At 39.2% G+C, this 16,394-nt stretch overlaps 1 protein-coding gene across 4 annotated transcripts in view; it reads left to right on the top strand.

Annotated features, from left to right (window-relative positions):
* Positions 1–16,394, top strand: part of cep192 (centrosomal protein 192) — a 98,718-nt gene that overhangs the window by 16,847 nt on the left and 65,477 nt on the right. For 2 of the 4 annotated variants that reach the window (XM_041245153.1, XM_041245156.1), the window contains exons 6-18: positions 718–865; positions 1,203–1,384; positions 5,015–5,107; positions 5,202–5,354; positions 5,590–5,743; positions 5,852–6,054; positions 9,627–9,746; positions 9,942–10,347; positions 11,169–11,330; positions 13,342–13,406; positions 13,613–13,822; positions 13,980–14,121; positions 15,579–15,682. In XM_041245153.1, the coding sequence (XP_041101087.1) occupies positions 718–865; positions 1,203–1,384; positions 5,015–5,107; positions 5,202–5,354; positions 5,590–5,743; positions 5,852–6,054; positions 9,627–9,746; positions 9,942–10,347; positions 11,169–11,330; positions 13,342–13,406; positions 13,613–13,822; positions 13,980–14,121; positions 15,579–15,682 (2,142 nt within the window). The remainder of the gene's footprint in view (positions 1–717; positions 866–1,202; positions 1,385–5,014; positions 5,108–5,201; positions 5,355–5,589; positions 5,744–5,851; positions 6,055–9,626; positions 9,747–9,941; positions 10,348–11,168; positions 11,331–13,341; positions 13,407–13,612; positions 13,823–13,979; positions 14,122–15,578; positions 15,683–16,394) is intronic. The other 2 variants (XM_041245154.1, XM_041245155.1) reach the window with 2 other exon arrangements.

Genomic DNA, 16,394 nt, shown 5'->3' with positions numbered 1-16,394 from the left:
AATAGAAATGTAACCATTCAAAATGGCTGAGATCAGTGACTGCAGCACATTTGATCCCTCGGGGGCGGGGTCATGACTGTCCAGGATCAAAGAGTAGCTTTTGGTATAAAGTATTCATGATTCTGATCTTTTTTAGGAGGTAAACACCCATTCAGTAATGGTTACATTTTTATTTCAGGAAACCAGGGTTATGGTAGTAACCTAATGTTTTCTCCTCACAACTGTAAGACCACTAAAATCCAAATTCCAAATAACTTGGTAAAGAAACCTAATATTCATGTATATTAAACATTAATTATGATTTTGCAACTAGTGACTGTCTGTAGCAGTCTTAGAAACTAAGCATGTCAGTGCTGTCTAATAAAGCAAAACATATTTAAAATTGTCAAACCCCACTAGCTAATGTATTTAAAAAAAAATTAAAAACCAAAAAAATTATTCCTCAGTACTCCTCAAGCTTTTCAATGAGATTTGTGAACCAGACGTTTTGCTTAACCTTAACATCAGCATCCAGATTAGACACTTGGTTCAGTTAGTCGCATGTTTGTCGGCAGGCTCTAAAGGGAAGGGAAATGCATGCAGTTGGATTTCTATAGCTGCATGACAAAAAGTTTAAGCTTGGCTTCAAAGGCCGTGCTGGCATCATAAGTGAGAAATCACCTGGACAGAACAAAGTTAGTTGTGAAGTTCATGCTTGCCTTTATCTCTTGCTTCCAGCTAACTGCAACACCACATTCAGTGACAACACAGGAGGAAAAGTTGACCAATGAAGCAGCAGACCGTGATCATTTCAGTGCAAGCATCTCCTGCTTTTTGGCAAATGAGAAACTTCTGTCTGTAGACGGTATAAACAGCAATAGTACAGGTCTGATGTATGTCTTAAATTACTAATGGAATTCGGGGCAGAGTCTTTGTTTGCATCTGGAGAAATGTTTTACCACGGGTAATCCAGCTTGCTGTGTTTCGGAATCATTTAGTACCTGGGTCAGTTTTTTCGTGATCTACTTATTTTTTGTTTTGTTTATTTACTTTGGATTTACAGCTGTGGTGGGCAGTTTGTTAGTAAACATAGCTGCTAGAACTGATCTCCTACCATGGTGTTTTTTTGTTTTGTTTTATAAATCCTGTATAGTGTTCATGTACTATGAAGTGCAGCTTTACAGGAATATGTTGGTATGTAATGTTGCACTTCTTTTCAACAGAGGAGGATGACTATGATGATGATGATATTGATGTGGACCAGCTCCTTGATGATGGACTGGAATCATACTTCAAACAAGTCATCCCTCCTGGAATGCAGAGAGGACACATTGAAGGGCAGGAGCTGCCTGAAGCTGAAAGAAAGCTGCAGCTGTCCAGTGATGGAGCACCATTGCAGAACCAGGTGAACAGGCTGTGGGGTCATTTAGAAACACCAAGATATTTGTTGCTGAGCTCATTGAATGTTAACATTGCAATGTCCTTTTATTATAATAGTCTGGAAAGGCATCGTTAGGAATGTATAATTTCCCATCTTGAAGGAAAGAGAATAGTTGCAGTTTGCCATGTACTAATACTTCTTGCATTTGTTGCTCAATGAAAGGATTTTTCTAATTGAATGCTTCATTTCTTGGTATCCATGGGCTATATATTGCTATTTCATTGATCTCAGCTTTTCCTAACACATTATGCTAAATTCACCTTTCCATTTTTAATTTATTTTTTAATAGTATAGTTTGTTTTTGAGGCTGTTCAAGAAATATTTATCGAACGCGCCTTGCATACTTCTGGTCAACTTCCAAAAGCTGCATGAAGCCATTAAGTCCCCTTGAAAACATGTCAGTCATATGAAAAGCGTTGATTTTAGTACTTGCATGTTCTCTAATTGTATTGTTTTATAAATGCTATGATAAAAATACCATTTAAAAATTGGAACAGTTGGCTCTCGGTAGGTTTTTTTAGCCGATTTTAATGTACATCGATAGAACACTGATTTTCCCAGTGCTGTGTAATGTGCGACCAGAATGCAGTAAATATGTCTCAAAGGGGTGGTGTTATGATTTTTTATTTCTTTTTTAGTATCTGATGACAATAGAATAGCGAGTTGTGTGCAGCAAAACAGACTTGATGCTGCATTAAATCCAACGATGAACTGAGAATATTCTGCTTTAAAAAAAAACAAAAAAAAACAAAGGGGGGAGGGGGGGGGGGGGGGGGGGGGTAGGTTGATTCCTAAATAACATTGATAGTTGAACTCCTTCAGTACTAGGAGGCATACGGCATACGTCCTAAAATAAATCTAATTTCAATTGTGTGTAGAAGGGTTTCAGCTCTCAAAATATGTGAGTGGTGTATCGGTCACATCATTTAAAAGGTGCATGATTGATCTGTAAACTGTATTTCTCTGTTATTCGATGTCTGATGCGGAAGTCAGAGAAGCAAAAAAATAAAAATTATTATATATTTTGGAGCAACTTTTGATGGATACAACGTTTAGAATCCGAGGACCTATTTTTAGCAAACTGAATCTTATTTTCAATAGTTATTTTCAGAACTGCTCATATTGCTGTTTATTTACTGTATGCTGTCTCTGTTGTACCGTGGCATATGCGGTAGTAACTCGGTGCTTGGGCACGCTGTGTTTGACCAATCGCTTCTGACATTTTTAGAATGTGTGGGAGGGTTTAGTCTCTTAAAACGTGTGTGGTGGATTGATCACGTCAATCAAACTGAATGATTGATCCATAAACTGGCCTATAGGAATTACCTGTTCAGTCTGGAATCCAGTAAGTCGGATAAACTGAATAGTTGTATATTTCAGATCGTGGTTTGATTTGAGCAATTCCTGACTGCTATGCATTTAGCAGACCCATAGGAGATATTTTTGTCAGTATATTTTAAACAGTTATTTTCAGAACTGATCAATCGTTTTTGATTGCTGTATACTGTCCCAGGCTGTGCTGCACCATCCACAGCAATATTATTATAAAATGTCGGTGCCCTAAAGGCTGCAAGTGAATAATTGCTTACATGTGTAGGGGGATTTAGTCTTTTGAAATTGTATAGGATTTTAGTTTTTGACTACATTTAAATATGTATAGTTTACATATTTGACCTGATGATCTGTTTTAAATGTTTATTAATATATGTTGAAGCAGCCATGACAAACATACTATCCCCTATTTTTTTTTTCTTCATAGATTCTTAATATATTATCAATGCAAGATGCATGCAATTTGACTAATTATCATGTTATGAAATTACTTTTTTAGGGCTTTAAATTGGCACAGAAATTGTAATTTTTCATATTTTAGCTAGTTTCTTCCTTCTGAGTGCAAACAGCAAAACACAATCCAAGCAAGTCGTCTGCTAGAACAGCTTAACCATTTTAAACATATTTAAAATTAGTCTTGTTGTCGAATTGTGGGAGGTCTGGATTTGTTTAATAGGTCTGTGTATGAACCCTGTTTTTACAGGACAGTTTTTAAAATCTGACTGTGTACATTTGTATATCGGTGATGTTGGGAACTGTCTAAGACCACCTTGCTGATTTTTGGTCTGTAATGCGGGTGTTTGAGTGACATGTTCACTGCCAGTGCCAACGGCAAGTACAACACAGTTATTTTTACAGAAATTAGCAGTGTTTTTATTTCCTTGTCTACAAAATAAACCAGCTTGAACCATACTTCAGAGCAAGTTAGTAGCTGTTTTTTCACTCAAAGTTCTAGATGTATTAAGTTTCTTCAGACCTGTTCTTTTGAAATCAGCTTTTTATAATTTTAGCCATGACAAGCTGCATGTTTAGCTTGTAGATTTAGGTGTTTGTTTGCCTGACTGAATTCAGAATCTAGTGATATCAGTATTTTTATTTCAGTGGTGTGCTGAAGGTAATGGTTAATCCCACTTCTATCTCTCCCTGAGAAGTCAGACAGTAGTTTTCTATTTCTTCATTGGGTAGAACTTCGAGTCTACAGATTTGCCTTTCTCAAAACAGAAGTCTTAATATGAACGGCCCACGTTTTTGTTACTTTATTTATTTTAGTTGTCACTCCCTCAAGTAAGCTAACGTCCTCAGGTTTTAGACTATTACTTTGCTCCGTAGATGGTTTGGAATTGATTAGTTGCTTTTCTATTTGTCTTTTTTTTCTTCTGAAAAGCTACTGTCCAGTTTATCCAAATTAAAAGTCGAAATTACTAAAAGGATTTTCAGTTTTTTGCTTTGTTTATTTAGAGTTTTATTTTTAAAATGCTGACTTAATTCTATACACGATGACATTGTGCATAAGAAGTATAGAAATGCTGATTTTTCATGTGATTCTTATATTTATGTAACCACACATTTAGCATAGGTGAAATCCATATAACCTATTCAATATATTTAAACATTAATAGTGTATCCTCACTGCAACGCTATTCTAAATCCTTTGGTATGGTTCACTTTTGTGTGTGGAGTTGATCATACGAGAAGATGATTACCTGTAATATGATTTATTCATAGGATGAGGAACTCCACACAACCATATCCCACCCACCTTCCCCCTCTGTCCACATTTTGAAATCTAAAACAGTAAAGGATGATGATTGGATTTGACATGAAGGTTTTATGGTACACTGGTTTTGGTGTTTTGCAAAGGATTACATGAATCATCTCTGGGCAAGAGATCAGTTTGCTTCTCCTGACAAAGCAACCTGGAGACCGGGAGTTCACTTTTTAATTGGAGTTCATCATCCTTTGAAGAAACCATGCTACGGGTAGTTTTCGTCTTACTTGTTGGAAGAGAACTGGTGATCAGATTTCATATTATTTCAAGCTAAATTCTGGTACAGGACAGGTATTTTCCTCCATTTAATCCTGGGCTTGCTGAAATGAATCATGAATACTTATTGTAACAAACTCTTGCTTGAATTGAAAAACTAATGTACAGTTCTTCAAGGTTTTTAAACTTTATTAAGCTGTAAGCCATACATGCATACAGTGCAGGGTTACTTCTTAATTTGTTTTAATGAAGTAGATTTTTTTTTTTTTTTTTTATAGCAACGGAATGTATCTGCCAGAGAGAATATGCCTGCCCAGAGTTCATCAGATCAAGAAAATGGTCATTTCCAGTTTGTAGATCATTACGAAGAGGTATTTAATTAAGCCTGCCTTATGCCAATGGAGGAGATTTTGTTTACTTGGTTTTGGTGATTGCAATTAAGTTGACAACCTTTATTTGTTGCAGGATTATTTCCAAATACCAAGTATCCGTGTAGCTGCTACAGGAATGGACTCTTGCCCTGCCAGTGATGAAGATACAGAGGATGAGTTGGAAGCAGTTCACAAGAAGAATGTCTTGAGACAAAGGTGCTTGTTGCCCAGCACAACAAGACAGCTGGTATGTATTATTGGAACAAGGTGGGTGGTTAGTTACAGTAGAAAAAAGGGGGGTGGGGGATTAAAGGCAGATTTTATTTTTTTGTCACATAATGTGGTAAACTTTTTTTTTCATGAAACTGGTGACCTTTTTTATTTTTGTATTTACAACTATCAGCTACTTGTACTATAGGCTACAGAATACATGAAGTCTGCTTTAATGACTGACTGTATTTAAGCACTTTTGTTGCTTGCAGGTTGGAGAAAGTAGTAATGCTCGTTTCAGACCTGGATTAGAAGGAGGCAGCTCTGATGAGGAGTCATGTGTTGGAGTACGAAATGCATCAAATAATTCTGGAATTGAGTTCAGGAGATCGGCTGAAGGTCAAGTCATAAATTCACCGATTACAGGTAAGTTGGTTACTATTTAACAGTAAAAGCATTACTTAATTGTGTCCTATTCTGTCTGAATCCCACAATCTATTTCCAAGCGCTCATTGTACTCATTGTACTTTACAGGTGGTGGAGGGGATGGAACAAGTGAAAGCGATGAAGATAATGGTGGGGTAGCAACTATTACCACGTTTTCTTCTAATGTTCAAACCACTTACCATGATCTGCGTGGGCTGGGAATAGTGGGTTGCAACATTGCAGGCGAGGATGACCATGACCAGCTTCCTTTGCAGAGAGTTGGTAGAGATTCTCGTCCTGCTCACAGTGAGGTAAGAAAACATGTACTTCTAAAATGCTTAAATAAAATTCACTTCTAATTTTAGTTCTGTGTTAAGATTTCAAATGGACCTTTTCTACAACTAGTGTAGCAGTTGTACCTTGTACCAGTACACAAACCTCTTAGAAGTGAATATTAATAGGGGTCCCAGAGTGGTTCACCTGGTAAAAGCACAACTGCGTGGTGTGCAGGTTGAGTCATACTCTGCAGGCCCTGGTTGTGTGAAGTCGCCGGTCTAAGCTGGGGATCTAAGCTCTGGCACTTCCATAAGTTAGGGAGGCAAACCCAGCAGGGACTTTCTCCTCATCTGACCCTGCTGGCCAGGTGCCCAGTGAGCTCTAAAATAGTCACCTGCTGGGCTGATCTTTTGTCCTCCCAGATGTCTGTAGCTCAGCGACATCAGCTCTCGAGTTCCCTTTCAATTAGGGAATATTAACCATTATAAAACGGACGTTCCCCTTTAAGACACCTGAACCTGGAAACTTTATACCAAAAGTCCCTCGTCATAGGAGGGTGACATTGTGTTGCTGTGACCCCACAAGCATAAAACTACTACTCGCCCTGACAGTATTGCCATTTTCCTTTTTCAGCCTAACCTGATTCACATCAGAGAATTGATTAAGTATATCCTCCTGTATTTTTGTGCTTTTTTTTTTTTTTTTTTTTTTTTTTTTTAGCATTGCTTTAAAGTGCAGAATTATTTATAGAATCGCTAAAATGTTGTATTATTTCTAGCAGTGTTGTGTATTTTCAGCTAGGGTTGGTTAAGTCCCACCGCGGCTCTGTGTGGTGTGGGAAGCCTGCAGCTCCCTTGCATTCCTTCCCAGGATCTTGGCGCATAAAGTCCTCCGACTTGTTCAGCTGAATTTTTATGACGGCAAAGGAGCATAATACTATGACTTTTTTTTTTTTTTTATGTAAATTTAGTTGGCGCCAATATATATATTTTTTCTCCCCAGTTTCAGAATGCACAATTTTTATTATTTGTATCCCAAAATGTGTTCTTGCTAATCAGTCGTTTTTCGCACTGCGGATGCACAGCGAGGCCACCAGTCCTATAGTGCCGGAGGACAACACAGATCTGATGGCTCCACTGCAGAAGTGCAGGCGCCCTATCGGAAACGGGGGTCGCTGGTGTGCTGTGAACTGTGGATTCCCCTGCCGCCTGAAGATAAACCATGCAAAGAGCCAACTAGCACCCATCCGGGTTGTGAACTGTCTGGGGGTGTGCCTGGATGCAGGGCGCATGTTGACAACTGTTGAGAGTAACAGCCTGCTAGAGCTGTTTCAGCTTTGCAGGGTACTACCAGTGGTGCTCTTCCAGAGGCTTCTGGGCTTGATGGCAACAGCAACTTTCCACTGGGTCTTTTACATATGCGCCCTCTGCAGGTTTGGTTCAACTGCATAGCTTTTTGGTCATTTCTGAACCTCAACCTTCTATTCCTGACACCTGCACCGTCTACAGGCACTCTTTTGGTGGAGACAACTGGCCCATCTACGGCTAGGCGTAGCGCTTGGCAGCATAACCCGGAGAGAGGTCCAACTCAGGCTGCGGCGGAGTGTGTGGCAATCCACACGGCAGGGTCGCAAAATCAATATTTTGGGACTACAGGCAGCGTACCAGTCTTTGCAGGAAATTTTGGAGCAGGTTTGGAGTAGACAAGTGTTCATCCACACGGCCAACACGTCTGTGATGTCCTTCAGTCAGGTGCAAGGTATCTTGTGGCACCCTAGCCCATCGAGCCTGCAGCTGCATCTTTGGTCTGGACCCTGAACTGCAGCGTTTTGAGCTGTCTGGTTATCAAACAGGATGATCAGCCTCTACTCATTCCCGGTATGGTTACAGGTAGAGTTTCAGACATGGTGTTTGGCTCGTGGTTTCGAACCCATGACATGCCCTGTGGCAATTAAACAGTAATTTTTACAGGACCTTTTTTGATTAGGGGAAATCCCCCTCTACTCTAAAGGTCTATTTGGGAGCCATTTTGGCGTGCCATGTAAAAATAGATTCAGTCTCCCCGGGGCAATTTTTGAAAGGCACCCGGCAGCTTAGGCCACCTGTGAAGGATTGAGTTTCTCCTCTGAGGTTAAATGTGGTGCTTAATGTACTGATAAAACCTGTATTTGAGCCCATGCATTCAGCTGGGCTGAAATGTTTTATCTTTTAAGAAGGCTTTCTTCCTTGCAGTCACCTCTGCTAAGTGTGTGAGTGAAATGCAGGCATTCTCCATATCGAGAGCCTGTCGAATTTTCAGAGGCCAGAAACAAGGTTACACTTTGTACTAACCTGGCTTTGTTTTTTGGCAGAAATTTTGGCTTGCTACATTAACCATCTGGTGGAAATATATGTTTTCCATCCTCCTTTCCAATCTGACCGGGAGCACCAGCTTCATGTGCTTTGCCCAGTGCGGAAATTAGCGTATTATGTGGACAGAACTAAAAGCTGGAGGCAGTCGTAAACGTTTTTTTGTATGTTACGGAGAGAAGTTACAGTTACAGGCTCTGTGTAAACAGCGTCCATCCAAATGGATAACAGGTGTAATACAGACTGTGTATGAACTGGCCAATCTACTTCTACCCGAGAATCTCGCCGGCTATCCCACCAGGGGTCAACTGACTCGGAGGGCTTTGTTCCGAGGTGATCCAGGATATAATGTAGTGCAGCATTCCCAACCCTCCCCCCCCCCAAACAAGCTTGCCAGGTTCTATTGACAAAGTCGTGGACCAGCACAATCTTGTATTTGGCACAAGATTGCTGAAGGCGGCTTCCCAGTCCACCCTCACGACATAACATTAGAGGCGAGTCCATTCTAATGTTTTTCAGTTTACTGGAATACTGTTTGTAGCAGAAGCGTTTTTGCTTAGCTTTGGAGCTCAGCATTGTATATAATGTCCTTGCGACAGATTTGTTGTATACTCATAGAACATTTCAGGGAGTCCATACTTATGTTTTTATTCCAGTTAAGCTGGTAGCTTATTGAGGTATGCTCCATGTCCTTGTGACCAGCTTGGCTATACTCGCCCATTTTGTAATGGTTAATATTTCCTACTTGAAAGGGAACGTTATGTTATTATCATAACCCTGGTTCCCTGAAATAGGAATATTAACCATTAACTTTGAGATTGCGGCGTTCTTGGTCACAGTTCTCGAAGGAAAATGACTGTACTGTCAAGATGAGTGGTGGTTTTATGCTAGTGGGGGTGGAGCAGCGCTATGTCATCCTCCTCTAACGAGTGTCTTTTTGTATCAAGTTTTCAGGGTTGATTGCCTTAAAAGGAAACACTCATTTTTTGGTATTTAATATTTCTATTTCAGGGAACCAGGGTCATAATAACCTAACGTTCCTGGGTGTAAAAGAGGAAGCTGGCTCGTCATGGGCGCAGAGGGTGTCCATTGAACCTTCGGTTCTCTTGAGCTGCGTAGGGTAGTGCTGTGGTGAGGGGAAAAACTGATTGGACATTTGAGAAGAACACGGGGGGGGGGGGGGGGGGGGCAGGACAGGGGACAAGTCGTTTTGCTTTATTTTGTTTTGTTTATTTTTGTTTTGGCTTGTAACTTTTTAGATGGGAGATCGTATATGTCCACTTGGAACAGGGGAAGCTGGAGGTACAGTAAATAGATTGGTTCCTTCAAGATCATCGACGACCAATAGGAGGCTGGTACAGGATCGACAGGATGCTTTAGTACGTATGTGTATAAGTAGTACATATAATCAGTTTTGTATTACTCAAGTGCAGTTTTTTTTTTTTTTTTTTTTACAGATGTTGGCTCAATTATTAGAACCGTTTCATCTGTTACTTCCGGCAGTTGCTTTTTTTTATAACTTTTTTACTTTCAGTAAATAATCATAACATTATGCTTTGTGCACTGTATTTAAGGATGCTATGGACAACCCTGAGGTAGCATCTGCAAGTGGTGCAGAAGATAATCTGGACTCGTTGTATTTTCGCAATATTGGTGAAAACTGCAAACCTGCTGACCAGTCAAACTCTGGTATACTGCAAAGAACCCAAAACAGCTTTCATCTCTCCCAGTTTGTGCCTCAATATGGTGGTGAATATATGGATGGTCTGAGAGATGGACCTTGTGGCTACTCCACAGCTACAGAGGTGTTAACTGATTGTAATGAAGAAGGTGATGAGAACACAAATGCAGAGTCCCAACCCTCTCTTGATGATAAATACTTGTCACCAACTCCTAAGAATGAAGATGCTGGAGACGGGTGGAACCACCATCTTGAACAAAAGCCTGACTGGAACATGATGTTTGGCAACAATGGAGAAGGTATAAACAGAACTAATAAGTGACAGGCTTGAGAATCTTCAATTTTAAGAGATCCATGTCAAATAGAGGTCAGATCCATGTCAAATAGAGGCAGTGTTTAAATAATATAATGCATACAGTGAAGGATAGTGGTTTGGAATTTTGATTGGAAAATTCCAAAGCTTTATATGTATTTATTTTTTAAACATCTGTGAAATTGCTGTGGACCCTGAGGGGGTGTTGCATTGGCTCTAATGCTCCTAGGGTGGGGGGGATGGGAAACCAGCAGCGATTGCTTCTCATCGCACAACAGCGAACCCTACTGGCCAGACAGAGCACATTCAGAGTGGGTAAAAAGCAGGGCTTATCTCTCTCCTTCCGGATCAGTAGCATGTCCACCTCTGCTGTGGATTGCTCGGCGTTAAAGCAATTCTGGCTTTAGGCTTGTGAGATCACAGGATGATCGCACGCCCTCAGCTCGTCCTTGCTATGTGAGGACTCGCTGCGTTGAGGAGAAAACTAAGATGGAAAATGAGCATTGGTTGAATCAGATGCATTGTCCATAGTGTAGCCCTGAAAACTGCAAAAAGATCTAAGATTGAAGACCATTTGGTAGCAGAATAACTGTTCTAGTGACCACTTGGGTAATATTTATTTAGGTAGAATAATGTAGGCTTTATTAAAACATCATATACTGCTTTTAATATCCTCCCATATATTGGAAAAAGATATGTAATGGAGAAACAGCTGTCCTTCAATTTCTCATGGCTAGAAATCTAACACAGCTTAAATGTTACTGTTTTTTTGTTTAAACGGAATACTATAATGGTCTTAACTTGTAGGGATAACTGCCCCTCGAGAGGACGATTCACATAAAGTGGTTTACCAAAACGAAGAAGGGGATTGGGTCACAGACTTGGCATATTATTCTTCATTTGAGAAAGAAGCTAATCTACTTGGAGATGTTAATAACCTGTTTCAGGATGAAAACTTCCTATCTGGCAGTAAGTCTTTATTTGAGAAAAGGGGTGGGGGTGTGGTGGTTGGTGTTTAGAAATAGTCACAAGTTTTGGCGCCCAACGCTTAATCTGGTTTGGCAATTTGCTGTATCAGAATAGTGAAGAAATGCCAAAATTGAGTTGAACATCTTTATATAGTAGTTCTTTCAAGACAACACATTGATCAGCATTTAAAATTGTATTTTTAAAAGAGAACCGTAAAGAAATGAAAAGAAAAGAGTGAAATTATTTGCCCCCGTCACAACAAAATTGATATGTATTTCATTTATTAAAGTTATGCAACACCCAATGCCCCCGTGTGAAAAAGTAATTTCCCCCTTAGACTGGTTACGCCACCTTTTAGCAGCAATAACTGCAACCAAATGCTTCCTGTAGTTTATTGATCAGTCTCTTGCAGCGCTGTGGTTGAATTTTGGCCCACTCCAACTCCGTGACATTTGTGGGGTTTTGAGCAGAAACTGCTTGTTTCAGGTCCTGCCGCAACATCTCAATGGGGTTTAGGTCTGGACTTTGACTAGTCCATTTCAAAACTTTACATTTCTTGTTCTTCAGCCATTCTGATGTAGACCTGTTTCACTTTTGACTCCTGTCCATAGAATATTGTTCTTGAGGATCATACAGATGCTTTTTGGCCAACTTGAGACGAGCATTCATGTTCCTCTTAGTGAGCAGTGGTTTCTGCCTTGCTACTCTGCCATGAATCCTGTTTTTGCTCAGTGTCTTTGATGGTGGAGTCATGAACACTGACCTTAGCCGAGGCAAGAGAGGCCTGCAGATCCCTGGATGTTCTAGGTTTCTTTGACTGCCTGGACGATTTTATGCCTTGCTCTTAGAGAGGTTTTGGCAGGACTGGCACTACTGGGAAGATTCACTACTGTCCCAAACTTTCTCCATTTTGATAATATGGCTCTGACTGTAGTTTGGTGGAGCCCCAGAGCCTTAGAAATGGCTTTGTAACCCTTTCCAGACTGATAGGCATCAACAACTTTTTTTTCAGAGGTCTTCAGGAATTACTTTTGTTCATGGCGTGATGTGACTCTAGAACCTGTGTGCGGACAACTTCACTCTGATGGCAAGGGCCAAAGTTAGTCAGATTTATATTGGGCAGGGCTGGCCCAAATCAGGCCTGATTGTTAACCAAAGTATTCAACAAGCTGACCCTAATTATCCCTTTAATTGGGTTGAGTTAGAGGGGATATCTATCTATCTATCTCTCTGTCGCCTATCTCTCTCCTTTTTGCCTGGGTATCTCATTCTTTGACGTACTGGGCACATGAAATCTGGGTGGGTAATATACACCATGGGCTGTATAATTGGACGTGTCAGTGACCTGATGTCAGGCTAAAGCACATAATACCCCCAAAAGGAATAAAACAGTTGCACTAACACAGGCAAATCAAGCAGCTTAAGTCTCAAATCTTACATCAACCAAAGATTTTATGAACTAAGGATGATTTAGGTGCATATTGTAATTTTGGTGTAAAACAGCTTACTACCAAAATACTACTTATACAAAACCCTTATAGCACAGAGCATCAAAAGGGCCTCCGTAGACAATTGGGTTAATGCACCTTAATTGATGGCAGTTGAAATTATATATAAAAACATTGGAGTCATCCGCTACATAGATTAACCAATCGGCTGAATGAGGCAACAGACAAGTTACTGTTTTAGTATCACTTTAGTGTCATACGTTTTTGTTGTATTTTAAGCATTTGGGTATATTGGCAACCAACTTGCTCTTAGCGATACCCAACTATTTGAATTTGATCACCAATTTTTATAACACTGTATTAAGGGTGCAGGCTTGTTGAGCCAAAGTACTCGTCGTTTTTTTTTTTTACATGCAAGGTGGTGCTCTAGCGCGTTACTTGTGCAATAGATTCTATTTCTTATTTTACAGATGTTGAAGGTGACCAAGCATACCAGTTATCACTTTTACTATGTTGCATAATGTCATTAAAGCATGAATTAATTTTAACATTTGTCTCCAAAGCAAACATTATTGAAAAAATTGCTGAAGATGAGGAGGAATTTGAAAAGGAACACTGCTTTATACAGGTGAGAGTTCGTTTAGTCCTAACCTAATTTTTCAGGGCTATTTTTATTAAAAGTTAATGTTTTATGTTTAAATTTAATGGCCATACATCTAAAATGTTTAATATTATGTTGTGTTCAACGAACGGTATAGCATACTTTTTATGCATTTTTTAATTACTTAAAATAAAATTGACAGCTGAAAACTACCACACAATGTTTGGTTTTAGGAAGAGAAGATGGACGTTCAGAATATAAGTCTAGGTGATACTTCATGGAAATTGCCAACAAGCAACTATGTTCTAATGAGAGCATCACAAGCTCCCTCTGACTTTGATATAAGTAATCAAAGCTATCTTCGACTGTCTTTGGGACAGTTCTTTTGCCAAAGATCGGAGGCTCTTGGATTCCTTGGGGACACTGAAGATGATATAAAGCGGGTTCGTGCATTTTATTGGTGAATACATTCATGTATAATTGTTTTGCCTTATGCTGGGGGTGAATTAATATAGTAAAAAAAGAACTTGCAGCCTTCATGTTGTAACATTATGGGTTTTTTTCTACTTCATGCTCAAATAAATAAAATATGTCTTGCAGCCTTCATTTGGTTATTTCATTACATCTCCAGAGAAGAGAGCACCCTTTGCTTTGATTAGACCCTCAGACTTTTCTTGTCATAGCAGCCAGGACCAAGATGATACACTGCAATTTGGAGATGAAGATAAAACCTTGAATCCAGGTACAACTCCTGTTTTTTTTAAAGGATTTTTTTGTATTCCTTTGTGCAAGAGTGTTTCCTATGTGCCAAAGCGTAGCCCTCCTGAATTGAGTTTATAAATATTTAAGTTTCCAGGGATATCTTTAAATATAACGTGAACAAATACATACATTGGTAGTTTGAACTATTGCCCCAGCCCCATTTTTAGCTGACTGACTGTCAATTTTTCACCATTTCTAATAATCAAGTGCAAATAACGCCTGAGATTTCAAATCTTGCGCTTCAAGCGAGTAGAACAAGCTGTGCAGTATAGTAGTTGCTCTGTGCATTGATTTGAGTAAATTGTAAGCACTTTTGTTTTGGATCGAACAATACAGGCTCTGAGTCTGATTTGATTATGCTTTCCTGTTAAGCTGCAGTCATCCATTTGTGTTTTTATTTTTACAATTTACAAGCTGCAGTCATCCATTTGTGTTTTATGAACATTTAAAATGACATTACAGTGGACTTACGCAGCACCCATTTTTCGGGCAAACCCTTTACTTTGTATTTCACCATTTAACACTAGAACCGCCGCGGTTATAATCATACGAAAACCGCTGCTGGCAGTCATTCTGATGGTTACATTTTAAATATGAAGTAATTTCAATATTAAAATGATAGACAAACTATCGGATACAACTCAAGCTTTTTCCAGCACATCACATCAAACATCTCCATAGCCGAAACGCTGTATTTAAATGAACAATTAAACATAAATGGGGATATTATGTACATGCACAACTGTAAAAAAACAATGTTGTTTTTTTTTTTTTTTAATTTAAAACGACTTTTTTTGTGTCTGTCACTCGGTACAACACAGAATCCAGGCTGAGTTGCTGCAGCCTTCTGCTTTGCAGTTTTCTGATCACGTTGTTTCTGCTGAAGCGCTGTGGCTAGATTCAAGATGAAATCTCTCCTATTGATATTTTCCCCAGTGAATTCCTTGTACAAAATGAAGGAATTGATGGCTGCCAAGTGCAGTAGAGAACATCATGAATGGACAACCTTGTATCTTTCACATGCGCAGAGTAATTTTAAAAATGAAAACCGTAAAAATGCTTAATTCTAAACGTAGCATGACATTACAGTGGATTTAGCAGCACCCTTTTTTCAGGCAAACGGGTTACTTTGCATTTCACCATTTAAAAATTGTTAACTGCATTTCTTGATTCTTTTAACATAACTGTGTGCTGTGACTTGAATTTTAAAATGCCTATTTCTAAACAATCTACCAGCTAATGTTAATAATATTACAGTAATATTGCTTGTTACTACTTGAGTCAAATCCCCTCCCCGCTGTTGCCTTAACATCAACACTATGCCGTTCGGGGCGTTGACTCGGCAGAATCTGGTGTATTTCTTAACCAATTTTTAAATGGATTTGCTCAACTTTTTAGTATGGCTTTTTTTTTTTTTTTTCTGTCGTCATTTTGCAGATGATTTGGAAGAGCAACTTGAAGAGAATGATCAACTGCCTTTAGCAACATTCACTGTTGCCAACACAGAATTGCATACCACTGTTTCTGTAGAAAAGGGCAAGGTACAATTTTATAACTTTTTGTTTCTGTTTTTCGTTTCGGTTTTTATATTGATTTATTCAATCAGACAGTGCGAGACTGTGTATAAAATTTCCACGTATGATAACCGTCAAACATTCCGTGGTAATGTTAAAATCACGGATATCATGCAAATTATAAAACTAAGCAAATACAAAACAGTTGCATCAAATTGATTCGGATATATCGCAGTCCTGGAGTTGGCTGTCCATTTTTACTTTCTAACTGCATATGCCTCAGCTGCAATATACACAGGCACTTAGAATTACTGTTTGTTTTATTTCGTACTGCACATCACAAACAACAATATACAAAACAATTAAAAACAAAGCAATAATATTGTACTGCTATCATATACACACGTATTTCACAATAACACAAAGCAAATTATCTACTTAATGAAGCGATTTTTATTTTAACCAACGAGGTGTTCACGTGTGGCAGCAGTGCACTAGCAAAAGCCACGGCCATGACGTCGGCTCCCTAGCAAAAAGCCTGCTATGTTGTTGTGAATGCATTGAAAGAAACCAGTGCGTTTGAGAAAGGAGCGGAAGACTCGTGAAATTAGTTGGGGGCTGAAGTTGATGAGAAACGATTGCCCTCCGGTGTACAAATTAAAACGCGTGCTGCTTTTTATACTGGACCCTGACACCCCCCGATAAAATAAGGGGGTGGTTGTACAGTATTTGTTATTCG

The sequence above is a fragment of the Polyodon spathula genome, chromosome 3 (genome assembly GCF_017654505.1).
Source record: "Polyodon spathula isolate WHYD16114869_AA chromosome 3, ASM1765450v1, whole genome shotgun sequence".
Lineage (NCBI taxonomy): Eukaryota > Metazoa > Chordata > Actinopteri > Acipenseriformes > Polyodontidae > Polyodon > Polyodon spathula.
The sequence above is the reverse complement of the archived record's forward strand: the minus strand, read 5'-3'. Positions and strand labels throughout refer to the sequence as shown.